A 14,424-nucleotide genomic window follows, 5' to 3' on the forward strand; every position below is an offset into this window, starting at 1 on the left:
CCACACCCACCCAATGGGCCACACCCACCGGGCACCCGACGATGCATAAGTGGGTTTGGGCACTCGGTCTCTAAAAGGTTCGGCATCACTGCCATATATGGTTAAACTGTAGAAGGTTTGCGTATATAATGGTACTTTGTTCCCTATGTGGTCTTTTGAAATGCCGATGAGTCATTTCTCCCTTTTTAGGATATTCTCACATGCATATTAATTTAATATTAATTGGCTGTTGTAAACTCTCCAGAGTTGCTTAAATGGGTGACAATATACATCTTTTAAATAAATACTAATTTATTAGCTTGGTTTCCTTGCACCATGACTTGTCTGTTTACATCCAAAGGAGAAGGGCCTTTATATCTCTCTATAGATGATTTGCTTTTATGACAATAGGTTTTTGGTTTATTTTTCTTTTATTTATTTTTTGCTGGGAGAAGGGGAAGAGGTTCTTGAAAGTGAGTGGGTAGGACAAGACATTCATTTCTTGTTTGCTGGCAGACAAACAATAGTTAGCTGTCATTTCTTCAAAGATTCATCCTTGGCTCTCTATGAGCACTGCACATTTACAAAAAAGTAAAATGTGTCCTTTCTACTTCTCTCTTGTAATAAAACAGACTAACTGCCCTTTCAAAGTCTTAATTGGGGAATGAGTAAGCTCACCATCTGTAAGTGACCCCAGTCTATAATTTTATTTTCTGGTCAGTGTAGAAGTGCTACTCTGCTTACTAAGAACTTTCAAGGGCAGGAACGATGCCCTTGTTTTCCTCTTACCTTCCAGAACCATACAAGAAAGAAAAGCTGATAGAAATAGGAAACCACATCCCATTTTCTCACCACTGCTTCCCAGAAACATATTCATATAGTATGCTATTGAAAAATTATCATAATCCTTTTACTCTTTTATTTTTGCAGACTGGTCAAAGAAGGGTGCACATGTGAAAGAATCTGGTAAGACCTGGGTTTTTTTTTTCTCCTCCAAATTACACTTTCTGTTTTGAATACTTCGTATTAATTCATACAAGATTGTTGATGTGAGCATGCCATAGAAGAAGACATTGAGTAATGAAATAAAATGACATGAAAAATAGACTACATCTTGTTCCTGTGAGTTACTTAGGACTAATCCCTACAGCCCCCTATCCTCTGCCTCAAAATCATCCATATTCTGGTCTTCACTGAATAATTCTTGCTATCTCTTCAATCCATTCACTGAGTCTGGATGGACCATGTCTGCATTTTTCTTACTGTAATTATCTCCAGTATGAAAGACATTTAAAGGACACACTAACAAGTCTATCTAACGGGCTTATTATTTTCCTTATAGAATTCCATGCTTCTATTAAACTTCATTGATAATATGTCCATTTAAATGTTCAACCTCCTTTGTGTCTCATAAATATCCATTGTACTATGTATATCTTTCCAGTCCATTAGTAGTATTAACATTCTATTAATCAAGAATTTTATTCACCCTGTTACCCATGACAAGCAGCTTGCTTTCTGCTTTAATATAAATTTTGAAGAACAAAACTACCTCTTTTGAATATTGAACATTTTTAATTTAACTACGGGACTTTTCCCACTTCATATAAATTTGCTGACTATTTCTTGCTATTTTTGTAAGGTTCTCCCTGAGATTTACAACTCTCTGATGCCATTTGGAATAAATAATTAGTCTTGGGTAATAATTTCATGTTAACAATTACAATTGATCCTGATCACAGTGGCCTTACGTTCTTCCATCTTCTGAGATCTCTTTTGAACTCTTGCCATAATTTAACATAGAACATTCTGATTTTAAGTGAAGTGCCAATTCAAAACAAATACCATTTGTTAGGAGCACATATATAAGCTCCTACTTAGATATGACATGGAGACAAGAAAAATAAAATAAAACCTTATGATAAAATGGGTGCAAAGAAACAATCACTACACAACAATGAGAAGAATTATGGATTAAATCCATAAAATCTACTTCAAGTCACAGCCTAAAAGAAAACTGGTATAAAATGTTTTACATATGGTACACAACTCCATCGATTTATCTCCAATATAGCTCAATTATATATCATATAGTAATAAATGTTGTAAATGCCATGAAACAGAAATTTTATATTTGATGAATATGTAAAAAAAACCCCACAAAAGTACTGGGAAGATATACATAGTACAATGCAGAAAAGTTCAGAAATTAAATTTGAAATGAAATTGCACCTTTTTTATGAGATATAATCCCAGTGTGTGTGTGTGTGTGTGTGTGTGTGTGTATTCTCATGGCAATGACAATAAATTTTGCACAGAATTGGAAGAAAGAAACAATTCTGATGATATCTGATTGGCTACTTAAATTTGGAGAATATTCAGCAATAACAAAAATAAACAGCGTATGTGCAACAGGAAGAAAATAAGAGCCACTTAATCCCTACTTTGTTTTAATTATGAAATCACAAGACTAATTAACTGTGATCTTGGTTTATCATTTCAATAATGATATGGAATATATGGAATAAGCACACCCTTATAGACTCTGATGGAGAAATCATTTTCTGTTCTTCTTCTTACATCCTAGAAACACATAAAAAAGAAAAGCCAATAGAAATAGGTCAGTATGCTAGTGTTTTCTTTCTTTTACAACTGCAGAACATGATATTGAACATGGATATGGATTATACATGTTCAAATTGTAGAATAACTGAAATCCTTATATCTTCCTCTTTTAGCCAAAGTGCCAAAGAAACATGTGCATGTAAAGAAATCTGGTAAGAATGGGGTAAAAACATATCTCAGAAATGGCACTGTTCCTTTTAAACACTTAGTATAAATTAACAGAAGACTCTGGAAATGGCTGTTACACATCCTAAGTGACTACCTAGTGAAATAAAGCCAAAAATTTGTATAATAAATTTCCTATGGATGGGTTACCTAAGCCTCATCCACACAGTCCTGTTGCTTTGGTTCCAACATAGTCTGCTTGGCTTTTGTTGAGGAGATGTCCTCATATTTGAACTTGGTACTGGAGCCAGATTACTGGAAGAGCTCAGTCTTATTTTCAGCTCAGAAGACATATAAGCCTTAAGAAGAAAAACACAGAAACAAAAAAGAATAGATAATAAAATATATTCTTCCAACTGAATTCAGAATATATTCAATCCCAGATTAGTTTTGTTTGTGGAATTAAAGTCCCCTCAGTCTGTCATTTCCTTCTTTGTTAAGTATTAAATTATATACTGTTTATTTGGAATATTTAAATGCAAAAATCATTTTCTGGTCATATAAACCTTAAGTTCTTTTTTTTAAAAAAGAAACCAACAAAAATGAATAGATCATAAATTGCATTCTGCCAATCTTCAGAGGAATCTTCTCAATTCTACCTTAATTTTAATTGAGGAATTAAAACATTCTGTCTCTAATTGCCTCCAATGTATTGCTTCCTTCTTTGTTAAATATGGAATTATTCACTGTTTATTTTGAATGCTCGAATGCAGAAATCAAGTTCAAACCTTTTTCTTATTTTCTAGAAACAGACAAGAAAGAAAAGTCAATAGAAATAGGTAAGCATGCTCTTATTTTCCTACATTTACCTAAAAGTTGTGTTATGCATAAGTATTCAATATGTGTGATAATCAATATATTTAAATCTTTTCATTTTAGCCAAGCTGCCAAAGAAGGCTGTGTATGCAAACAAAACTGGTAAGACCTAAGGAAAAAAAATCTGGGACAGTCAACTTTCTACCTTGAAAAGTAATCAAAGACTACAGAAATGAGTGTTCCTTAAGAGAAGCAGCTAACTATTGAAATAAAACACCAACTTTTGATAGGAGATGATTCAATCCTTTTTCCCATGCTAAACTGACTTTATGGGGAAATTCAATGTTAAAAATTAGGGGGGAAATGTTGATATGGAAAAATTAGATGAATGTGGGAATATTGATTTTGGATCAATTGATAGATGATGGGGACAAATTTTTAACCTATGATATGCTAAGAGACAAATATTTATCAGATGTAACTCAGTAGCAATATTTACAGCTACAATCATTGTTAACAGCATTGTTTGAACCAGCAGCATTTTCAACTTCTGAGACACCTGAGATACGAGAACCATTGGTTAAATCTTTTAAACTGAAGAAACCAACTATTCATTTCAATAGATGTTATCAATAAATCAATTTGATATGCAAATGGTAAAAAAAATAGTGAAATAAAGAATTAGAGGTTCCTATATTGCTTAGACAATAAGACTGTGTCTTAACATCTATACCTAGGATATCAATAGATTGCAGCTTATGATTTATAAAACCAAAAATAATATTTAGAATTTATTGGACTCCATTATGTTTGTATAGAAAAGGATTGTGTAGGACAGCATTTTGTTGGTATGCAGTATGGCAATGCTTCTTTAAAAGCATTAAATTTGGGGACAAAATAAAGGACTACATAAATGTTGACTGTGCAAACAAAAGCTAAGATTTTCCGATAATATTATCTTAAATTACATACCTAGCTCAAGGAATTTAACAACTGAACAACATAAATGGATTCTCCATGCCCTTATTGTAGCTAAAAGACTGATAATGCAACATTGGAAAGATAAATGTGTGGCTTTGCTGAATTGAAGACTGGATTATAGTTGCTACCTATGAGTGGATTGCCTGTAGATTGTACACTTTGTGTGGATAAATATAAGGAAATATGAGACTCGTTTATACAAAGTTAAAAAAAGAATGAAAGTAGGTTAAAAAAAGAATGAAAGTCATATAAATGTATTAGAAATATATATATATATATACACACACACATAATAATGTTTGTATTAGATCATATATAGAACTGTATCTGTTTATTGTTCTAACAATATATCATACTCTGTATCTTATTTTTTCTGTTGTATTTTTTCACTTATTTTTAAGCACTTCTTATGCATTGTTTTGATAATGTATGTATTCTGAGTTTTGTTCCTTTTGCTTTTTGCTGTTATCATTTTAAAAGCAATAAAAATTATTTTAAAAATGTAGATAGGAGACTACATTCTGTCCAATGTGATTAATTGGGGAATTAAAACATTCTATATTTAAGTGCCTTTGGTCTATCACTTCTTTTTCTGTTAAGCATGGAATCATCCACTGTTTATTTTGAGCACCCAAATACAGAAATCATGTTCAAATCTTCCTCTTACTTTCTAGAAGCAGATAAAAAAGAAAAGCTAATAGAAATAGGTAGGTATGCTCTAATTTCCCTACCTTTGCTATCTGAAAGATGTGATAGGCATATTGATATCCATACTGATATTATAAATAGGCATATTTATAATAATCAATATTCTTAAATCTTTTTCTTTTCCTTATAGCCAAGCTGCTAAAGAAGGCTGTGCATGCAATCAAAACTGGTAAGACCTGAGTAAAAGTAAAATTCCATTTTCCATTGTGAAAATTAATAAAAGGCTACAGAAATGAGAATTCCAAGAGAATGACTAATTGCTAAAAAATAGAACACCAAATGTGGCTTACTCTTTGATTCCCTTCATTGCCCTCCCCCATGGGAAGAGATGGCGTATTCTATTGGTCCTCCCCAGGTGACTAATGGACTGTATGGGGGAGCTTATGGTTTACTCTGTAGATCTGGTGGTTGGTTTAGGTGAGGTCTCAGTTGTTGCCAGGCATGGGTTTTTGACAGGAGCCTTGAACCACAACACCCCTAGGTGACCTGTCTCTGTGCATCAATATCAGGCACACTTTAGATTATTGAGAAACCCCAGGACAGGTTGCACTCCCTGCAAAAAAAAAAAAAAAAAATGTCTGGAGTGATATTGGAAAGAGATTTAAGAAAGCCTGCTTGAATATGGGCAATTGCCTATATTACCTTGTAATTATAAGGACAACAAAATGTAAGTATTGTGATTGTTGATAGCTATCCAACAGCCCTACTCAGGGTGACAGATAACACTGCTCAGATTGACATTGATTTGTATGCTGACTGGGTGAGTTTGGTCTGGGTACCTAGAATTGTGGTATGATCTAGGTGAGTCCTGAGGAAATAGATGGGGTTCTCTGTGCTCTTGCACAGAGTTGCACTTGTTTGTTGGACCCAGTTCCCCCCTGAAGTAGGTCTTTGTCAATGTACTGAACTCTCTGAAGGAGGAGTAGTCCCTAGAGCCAGAAGGAAGTGGTGGTATTCCCACTCTTCAAGACCCAACAATTTTATGTAACTACTGACCTGTCTCTAATCTTCCCTTTTCAGGGAAGGTAATTGAGAAAGTGATCAGACAGCAACTGCTGTGAATCCTCTAGGAACTGGATTATCTAGACCTATTTATGCCAGGACTCAATACAGAGACAGTCTCAGTAATTTGACTTTTGTAGGTGACACAAAACTGCCAAGAAAAAAAAACTATGAATAAATCATAAAGCATATTCTACCAACTATGAGTTATCTAGAAAGAACAGTCCATTCAATCCCAATTTAGTTTTAACAGTCAGATTAAAAGAGTGACTTAAAAATGTCTTCAATCTATCATTTAATTCTGTAGGAGAAGACCAGACTGAGCATGAGGGGTGGGTGGGTGTCAACACATCATCAGTCTCAAGTCCCTTCATGTCCATAAGCCCACTTTGAATTCCGTTGACTCTTATCTACTACCAATTTGCTTTGACCATTAGCAGCCACATTTGCACAGAGTGTAAGCATGCAATAAATCTGTCATCCTTTGAACCATCTTGCTTCCTGATTTCTTGTGCCTGACAATTCTGTGTAATATAGGGAATCATCCGCTGTTTTTAGGAACAACCAAATACAGAAATAACATTTTGGTCTTTCTCTTATTGTCTAGAACCCCACAAGAAAGAAAAGCCATTAGAAACCGGTAAGCATGAATTACTGCCCCATCTTTGTTTATGCGAAACCTATTAATATAGTACAACTGTGCAACATTTATTAAAACTTAGTACTTTTAATTTTCATTTTAGCCAAGCTGCCAACAAAGGATAGCCATGTAAAAGAATCTAATAAGATTTGGATCAAAACAAATTAGCAATTTACACTTCCCATCAGTTAACATAAAACTATTATAATTATGATTGCCATGAAAAAGAGACCAACCAAAAAATCAAATAATGATGAATAATAGAGTGCCTTTTGCCCACTCGTGGTTTCCTAGGGCTCATCTCTTGCCCTGCCTCCTAGATCATTTGCTTATCCCTTGTTGAAGATATATCCTTGTATGAGATCCTCTTTCTCAGGGTTGGCTTGCTGAAAAGGCTGGCTGAAGCTTATCCAACTAGAAAATGGTATTTTCTATGAGAGAACAGAGTCAGATCTTCTTCCTGTCTATTCTGTGTTGCCCGGAGAATGAATCTTTAGTATTGCCAGCATTCTGGGCTCTAAACCTATAAAAGGACCATCTCAATTGGTTATAAATGCTCCCCATAGTTAATTTAATTTTGACAATCAGAGATATTAGAACTTTCACACTTAAAGTTTATCCTTTATTTTTAGGAAAAGTTGGTCTACCCAAAACCAAAACCCAAAACTGAGTGTTAAAATAAAAGAATAAAATGGAGCTTGAAGGGACCTTGGAGGTCTACTAGTCCAGCCACCTGGTCAGACAAGAGACCCTATACCATTCCCCCATCAGTAATCATTAGCCCTTAAATAGAATCTTGTTAGACTGAAAGTATTTCTCCCCTCCTCTCTTTAGTTCTTTCAAGGGACGATTCCTTCTGAAATGTTTCCCAGGCTTTCCTCCCATGGGCAGAATAAGCTGCCTTTTATCAGACCACTGATTAGGTTTAGGTCTTTCTCTTGTCTCCCAATATCATCACAGTAATCTCCTCATAGCTTTAGCAGACATTACTTATTCCAGGACCACCTCTTCATTGTCAATGAAGTAGTCCTCCTCTGCCTGCTGGATTCTGTTCCCCATTAGAAGCCCCCAACCAAGGGTGACTCCTTTCCCCCATCCTGTTCCTCTTCCCTCTGCTGCCACTTCCTGTAACTTTGAACTTGGCATAGAACATTGCTATGACCCCTGACCACAGCAGAAGGAGAAGGAACAAACCACTGCCTTTGTGTCAGGGGAAGAACTTCTCCCTTTAATATGAACACCCAGATATTGACATCATGTTCTGGTTTTCCTCTTACTTTCTAGAACGACACAAGAAAGAAAAAACAAGAGAAATGGGTAAGCAAACTCTTATTTTGTCTTCTGCACTACTCTGGAACATATGGGCATTAAAGAGATATTGACCACTTGTTTTCAATCTATGTCATAATCAAAATGTTGGAATCTTTTTCTTTTAGCCAAGGTGTCAAAGAAAGTTGTGCATGGAAGCAAAATTGGTAAGTCGCATGTAAAATATATATCTAGAAAATTGCACCTTTCCATCTGAAGAATTATTAATACATTAACATAACTTTATGAAGATGAGAGAAATAATGTTTTGCTCTTTCTCTGATTGTCTAGAACTGCACAAGAAAGAAAAACCATTAGAAAGAGGTAAACATGAATTACTGCCTCTCCTCTCATAATTTTTGCTTATGTGAAAGATAATGTGTTACAACTGGACAACATTTATTAAAACTCAGTGCTTTTAACTTTTCCTTTTAGCCAGGTTACCGACGAAGGATATCCATGCAAAAGAATCTGGTAAGATCTGGATCAAAACAAATTTAGCAATTTATACTTCCCATCAGTTAACACAAACCTATTATGACGAGTTGCCTTGGAAAAAAGCGACTGACCAATAAATAAATAAATAAATAAAAGTAAAATAATGATGCCCACTCGTGGTTTAGAATAGAAGAATAGAATAGAGCTTGAAAGAAACTTGGATGTCTTCCAGTCCAGCCCCCTGATCAAACAGAAGACCTATTCCATTCTCTAAGTACAGTGCTCCCATCAGTAATCACTAGCCATTAAATTGAATCTTGTAAGACTGAAAGTATTTCTCACTTCCTTTTCCTAGCCTTTAGAGGGAGGGTCCCTTCTGAAATGCTTCCCAGGGTTTTCCCCCACCTAGAAAAAATGGCCTCTTTTTGTTTGAAGAATTATTATAATAGCAATAGCATTCAAACTTATATACTGCTTCATAGTGCTTTACAGCCCTTTCTAAGTGGTTTACAGAGTCAGGATATTGCCCCCAACAATTTGGGTCCTGATTTTATTGACCTTGTAAGGATGGAAGTCTGAGTCAATCTTGAGCCAGTGAGAATCAAACTGCTGAAGTGCTGGCAGCAGGCAGTCCACAGTTGGCAGAATTAGCTTGCAGTACTGCATCCTAACCACTGCACAAACCAAGGCTACAATATAATAAATTAGCATATCCATGTAAAAGAATCTGGTAAGATCTGAATCAAAACAAATCTAGTAATTTACGATTCCCATCAGTTAACACAAAGTTATTATTATTATTTGCTTACTGCTTGTCTTTGTGCCAGGGGAAGAATTTTTCCCTTTAATAGGAATACTCAGATGTTGACATCATTTTCTGGTTTTCCTTTTACTTTCTAGAACAACACAAGAAAGAAAAGCCAAGAGAAATTGGTAAGCACACTTTTATTCTGCCTTCTGCACTATTCTGGAACATATGGGCATTAAAGATATATTGACCATTTGTTTTCAATCTGTGTCATAATCAAAATGTTTGAATCTTTTTCTCTTTAGCCAAAGTGCCCAAAAAAGTTGTGCATGTAAACAAAACTGGTAAGTCGCATGTAAAATACATATCTAGAAAATTGCACCTTTCAATTTTGACGAATTGTTATACATTAACACAACATTATGAAGATGAGAGAAATAATGTTCTGGTCTTTCTCTTATTGTCTAGAACCCCACAAGAAAGAAAAACCATTACAAACAGGTAACCATGAATTACAGCCATACTTTTGCTTATGTGAAACATAATATATTACAGCTGGGCAACCTTTATTAAAACTCAGTACTTATAACTTTTCATTTTAGCCAAGCTACCGATGAAGGAGATCCATGCAAAAGAATCTGGTAAGATCTGGATCAAAATAAATCTAGCAATTCACACTTCCCATCAGTTAACACAAACCTATTATGACGAGTTGCCTTGAAATAAGAGACTGATCCCCCAAAAATCAAATAATGATGAATAATAGAGTGCTTTCTGCCCATTCATCTCTTGCCCTGCCTCCTAGATCATTTACTTATCACTTGTTGAAGATATATCCTCACGTGAGTTCCTCTTTCTCAGGGCTGGCTTGCTGGAGAGGCCGGTTGAAGCAACTCCAGCTTTCCAACAAAAAAATGCTATTTTCTATGAGAAAACAGAGACAGATCTTCTCCATGTGTGTTCTGTATTGCCCAAAGAAGGAATCTTTAGTGTTACCAGCATTTTGGGCTCTAAGCCTATAGAAGGACCATGTTAATTTGTTATAAATGTCCTCCATGGTTAATTTAATTTTGACAATCAGAGATATTAACGTTCACGTTTAAGGTTTATCCTTTCTTTTTAGGGAGAATTGGTCTATTTAATACTGAAAACCAAAACTGAATATTCTCTAAGTACAATACTCCCATGAGCAATCCCTAGATATTAAATAGAATCTTGTGAGACTGAAAGTATTTCTCAATTCTTTTTCCTCGTGTTTTAGAGGGATGGCTCCTTCTGAAATTTTTCCCAGGCCTTCTCCACATGGGCACAAGTAATCCCCTCACAGCTTTAGCAGACATTGTTTATTCCAGGACCACCTCTTACTATAGCTGTCACTACCCACTGTGCTTGTTCATGAAATAGTCCTCACCTGCCTGCCTGATTCGGTTCCCCATTAGAAGTTCCCAACCAAGGGTGACTCCTTTTCTCCATCCTGTTCCTCTGCTTCCACTTCCTTTAACTTTGAACTTGGCATGGAACACTGCAGCAACCCCTGACCTCAGAAGAAGGAAAAAGAACAAACCACTTTTCCCTTAATTTTTAGAACGACACAAGAAAGAAAAGCCAAGAGAAATCAGTAAGCACGTTCTTATTTTGTCTTCTTCACTACTCTAAACATATGGGCATTAAAGAGATATTAACCATTTGTTTTCAATCCATGTCATAATCAAAATGTTTGAATATTTTTCTTTTAGCCAAAGTGCCAAAGAAAGTTATACATGTGAACAAAACTGGTAAGTGCCATGAAAAAATAAATCTAGAAAATTGCACCTTTCGATTTTGACGAATTGTTATACATTAACACAGCTCTATGAAGATGAGAGAAATAATGTTCTGGTCTTTCTCTGATTGTCTAGAACCCTACAAGAAAGAAAAACCATTAGAAACAGGTAAACATGAATTACAGCCATACTTTTGCTTACGTGAAACATAATATATTACAGCTGGGCAATATTTATTAAAACTCAGTACTTATAACTTTTCATTTTAGCCAAGTTACCGATGAAGGATATCCATGTAAAAGTATCTGGTAAGATCTGGATCAAAACAAATCTAGCAATTTACACTTTCCATCAGTTAACACAAACTTATTATGATGAGTTGCCTTGAAATAAGAGATTGACCAAAACAAAACAAAAAAATGTATCCCTAGATATTAAATAGAATCTCGTGAGACTGAAAGTATTTCTCAATTCTTTTTTATGTGTTTTAGAGGGAGGGTCCCTTCTGAAATGCTTCCCAGGCCTTCCCCACATGGGCAGACTAGGTTGCCTTTTATCAGACCACTGACTAGGTTTCACTGTCCTTGCCATTGAAGTAGTCCTCCCTGCCTGCCTGATTCTGTTCCCATTAGTAGCCCCCAACCAAGGGGCTTTCCTTTCCCCCATCCTCTTCCTCTCCCCTCTGCTGCCACTTCCTTTAACTTTGAACTTGGCATAGAACATTGCTGCAACCACTGACCATAGCATGAGGAAAAGGAACAAACTACTTTTCCCTTTAGTATGAACACCCAAATGTTGACATCATGTTCTGGTTTTCCTCTTACTTTCTAGAACGACACAAGAAAGAAAAGCCAAGAGAAATGGGTAAGCATGCTCTTATTTTGTCTTCTGCACTACTCTGGAACATATGGGCATTAAAGGAATATTGATAATTTGTTTTCAAACTATGTCATAATCAAAATGTTTGAATCTTTTTCTTTTAGCCAAAGTGCCGAAGAAAGATATGCATGTAAACAAAACTGGTAAGTGGCATGTAAAATATATATCTAGAAAATTGCACCTTTCCATTTGAAGAATTGTTAATACATTAACATAACTTAATGAAGATGAGAGAAATAATCTTTTGCTCTTTCTCTGATTGTCTAGAACCACACAAGAAAGAAAAGCCATTAGAAACAGGTAAATTTGAATTACTGCCTCTGCTCTCATAACCTTTGCTTATGTGAAAGATAATATATTAATAATATATTACAGCTGGGCAACATTTATTAAAACCCAGTGCTTTTAACTTTTCATTTTAGCCAAATTACCGATGAAGGATATCCATGTAAAAGAATCTGGTAAGATCAAAAGAAATCTAGCAATTTACACTTCCCATCAGTTAACACAAACCTATTATGACGAGTTGCCTTTGAAAAAAGAGACTGACCAATAAATAAATAAAAATAAAATAATGATGCCCACTCATTGTTTAGAATAGACGAATACAATAGAGCTTGAAAGAAACTTGAATGTCTTCTAGTCCAGTCCCCTGATCAAACAGAAGACCTATTCCATTCTCTAAGTACAGTGCTCCCATCAGTAATCACTAGCCATTAAATTGAATCTTGTTAGACTGAAAGTATTTCTCACTTCCTTTTCCTAGCCTTTTAGAGGGAGGGTCCCTTCAGAAATGCTTCCCAGGTTTGTCCCCCACCTAAAAAAATTGCATCTTTTTGTTTGAAGATTTGTTACAATAGCAATAGCATTCAAACTTATATACTGCTTCATAGTACTTTACAGCCCTTTCTAAGTGGTTTACAGAGTCAAGATATTGCCCCCAACAATTTGGGTCCTGATTTTATTGACTTTGTAAGGATGGAAGTCTGAGTCTCTGTGCCAGAGGAAAAACTTTTCCCTTTAGTTGACATCATGTTCTGGTTTTTCTCTTACTTTCTAGAACGACACAAGAAAGAAAAGCCAAAAGAAATGGGTAAGCGAACTCTTATTTTGTCTTCTGCACTACTCTGGAACATATGGGCATTAAAGGGATATTGACCATTTGTGTTCAACCTATTTCATAATCAAAGTGTTTGAATCTTTTTCTTTTAGCCAAAGTGCCAAAGAAAGATATGCATGTAAACAAAACTGGTAAGTGCCATGTAAAAAAAATTTGAAAATTGCATCTTTCCATTTGAAGAATTGTTATAATAGCAATAGCAATAGCAATAGCACGTAGACTTATATACCACTTCACAGTGCTTTACAGCCCTCTCTAAGCAGTTTACAGAGTCAGCATATTGCCCCCAACAATCTGGGTTCTCTTTTTACTGACCTTGAAAGAATGGAAGTCTGAGTCAACTTTGAGCCAGTGAGAATCAAACTGCCAAAGTGCTGGCAGCCAGCAGACTGCAGTAAACAGAATTAGCCTGCAGTACTATATCCTACCCACTGCACCACCAAGGCTACAATATAATAAATTATCACAACTCTGTGAAGATGAGAGAAATAATATTCTGGTCTTTCTCTTATTGTCTAGAATCCTACAAGAAAGAAAAGCCAGTAGAAACAGGTAAACATGAATTATTGCCACACCTTTGCTTATGTGAAATATATTAATATATTACACCTGGGCAACATTTATTAAAACTGAGTACTATTAACTTTTCTTTTTAGCCAGGCTACCGATGAAGGATATTCATGTAAAAGAATCTGGTAAGATGTGGATCAAAACAAATCCAGCAATTTACACTTCCCATTAGTTAGCACAAACTTATTATGATGAGTTACCTTGAAAAAGAGACTGATCAAAAAAATAAAAATAATAATAATAATAAATAATATAGTGCCTTCTGCCTATTCTTGGTTTCCTAGGGCTCATCTTTGCCCTGGCTCCTATATCATTTGCTTACTGCTTGTTGAAGATCTATCCTCTTAGGAGATGCTCTTTCTCAAGATTGGCTTGCTGCAGAGACCAGTTAAAGCTACTCCAGCTTATCCTACTATAAAATGTATTTTCTATGACGGAGCAGAGAAATTCCTCCTCCATGTCTATTTTGTGTTGCCTAGAGAAGAAATCTTTAGGGTTGCTAGCATTCTGAGCTCTAGACCTATAGAAGGACCATCTCAACCAGTTATGAATGCCCTCCCTAGGGACAATCAGAGATATGGGAACTTTCACACTAAAAGTTATCCTTTCTTTTTAGGGAGAGTTGGTCTACCAAAACCAATACTGAGTGCTCTCTAAGTACACTACTCCCATTAGTAATCATTAGCCTTTAAACAGAATCTTGCAAGACTGAAAGTGTTTCTCACTTCCTCTTCCTAGTCTT

The 14,424-nt window shown here is 35.4% G+C and overlaps 1 protein-coding gene across 50 annotated transcripts in view; it reads left to right on the top strand.

Moving 5' to 3' along the window:
* Positions 1-14,424, top strand: part of LOC120300028 (neurofilament heavy polypeptide-like) — a 169,898-nt gene that overhangs the window by 85,354 nt on the left and 70,120 nt on the right. For 16 of the 50 annotated variants that reach the window (XM_039325515.1, XM_039325532.1, XM_039325565.1 and 13 more), the window contains 28 exons: positions 910-945; positions 2,567-2,599; positions 2,718-2,756; positions 3,483-3,548; positions 3,649-3,687; positions 5,181-5,213; positions 5,345-5,383; positions 6,824-6,856; positions 8,141-8,173; positions 8,293-8,331; positions 8,456-8,488; positions 8,600-8,638; positions 9,503-9,535; positions 9,656-9,694; positions 9,819-9,851; positions 9,953-9,991; positions 10,936-10,968; positions 11,087-11,125; positions 11,249-11,281; positions 11,383-11,421; positions 11,945-11,977; positions 12,097-12,135; positions 12,260-12,292; positions 12,415-12,453; positions 13,053-13,085; positions 13,205-13,243; positions 13,632-13,664; positions 13,769-13,807. In XM_039325515.1, coding sequence (XP_039181449.1) covers positions 910-945; positions 2,567-2,599; positions 2,718-2,756; positions 3,483-3,548; positions 3,649-3,687; positions 5,181-5,213; positions 5,345-5,383; positions 6,824-6,856; positions 8,141-8,173; positions 8,293-8,331; positions 8,456-8,488; positions 8,600-8,638; positions 9,503-9,535; positions 9,656-9,694; positions 9,819-9,851; positions 9,953-9,991; positions 10,936-10,968; positions 11,087-11,125; positions 11,249-11,281; positions 11,383-11,421; positions 11,945-11,977; positions 12,097-12,135; positions 12,260-12,292; positions 12,415-12,453; positions 13,053-13,085; positions 13,205-13,243; positions 13,632-13,664; positions 13,769-13,807 — 1,038 coding nt within the window. The remainder of the gene's footprint in view (positions 1-909; positions 946-2,566; positions 2,600-2,717; positions 2,757-3,482; positions 3,549-3,648; positions 3,688-5,180; positions 5,214-5,344; positions 5,384-6,823; positions 6,857-8,140; positions 8,174-8,292; positions 8,332-8,455; positions 8,489-8,599; positions 8,639-9,502; positions 9,536-9,655; positions 9,695-9,818; positions 9,852-9,952; positions 9,992-10,935; positions 10,969-11,086; positions 11,126-11,248; positions 11,282-11,382; positions 11,422-11,944; positions 11,978-12,096; positions 12,136-12,259; positions 12,293-12,414; positions 12,454-13,052; positions 13,086-13,204; positions 13,244-13,631; positions 13,665-13,768; positions 13,808-14,424) is intronic. The other 34 variants (XM_039325665.1, XM_039325799.1, XM_039325675.1 and 31 more) reach the window with 32 other exon arrangements.

Source organism: Crotalus tigris, unplaced genomic scaffold (assembly GCF_016545835.1).
Source record: "Crotalus tigris isolate CLP2741 ecotype Arizona unplaced genomic scaffold, ASM1654583v1 scf7180000017611.44802233496:7321179, whole genome shotgun sequence".
In the NCBI taxonomy this organism is placed as follows: Eukaryota; Metazoa; Chordata; class Lepidosauria; order Squamata; family Viperidae; genus Crotalus; species Crotalus tigris.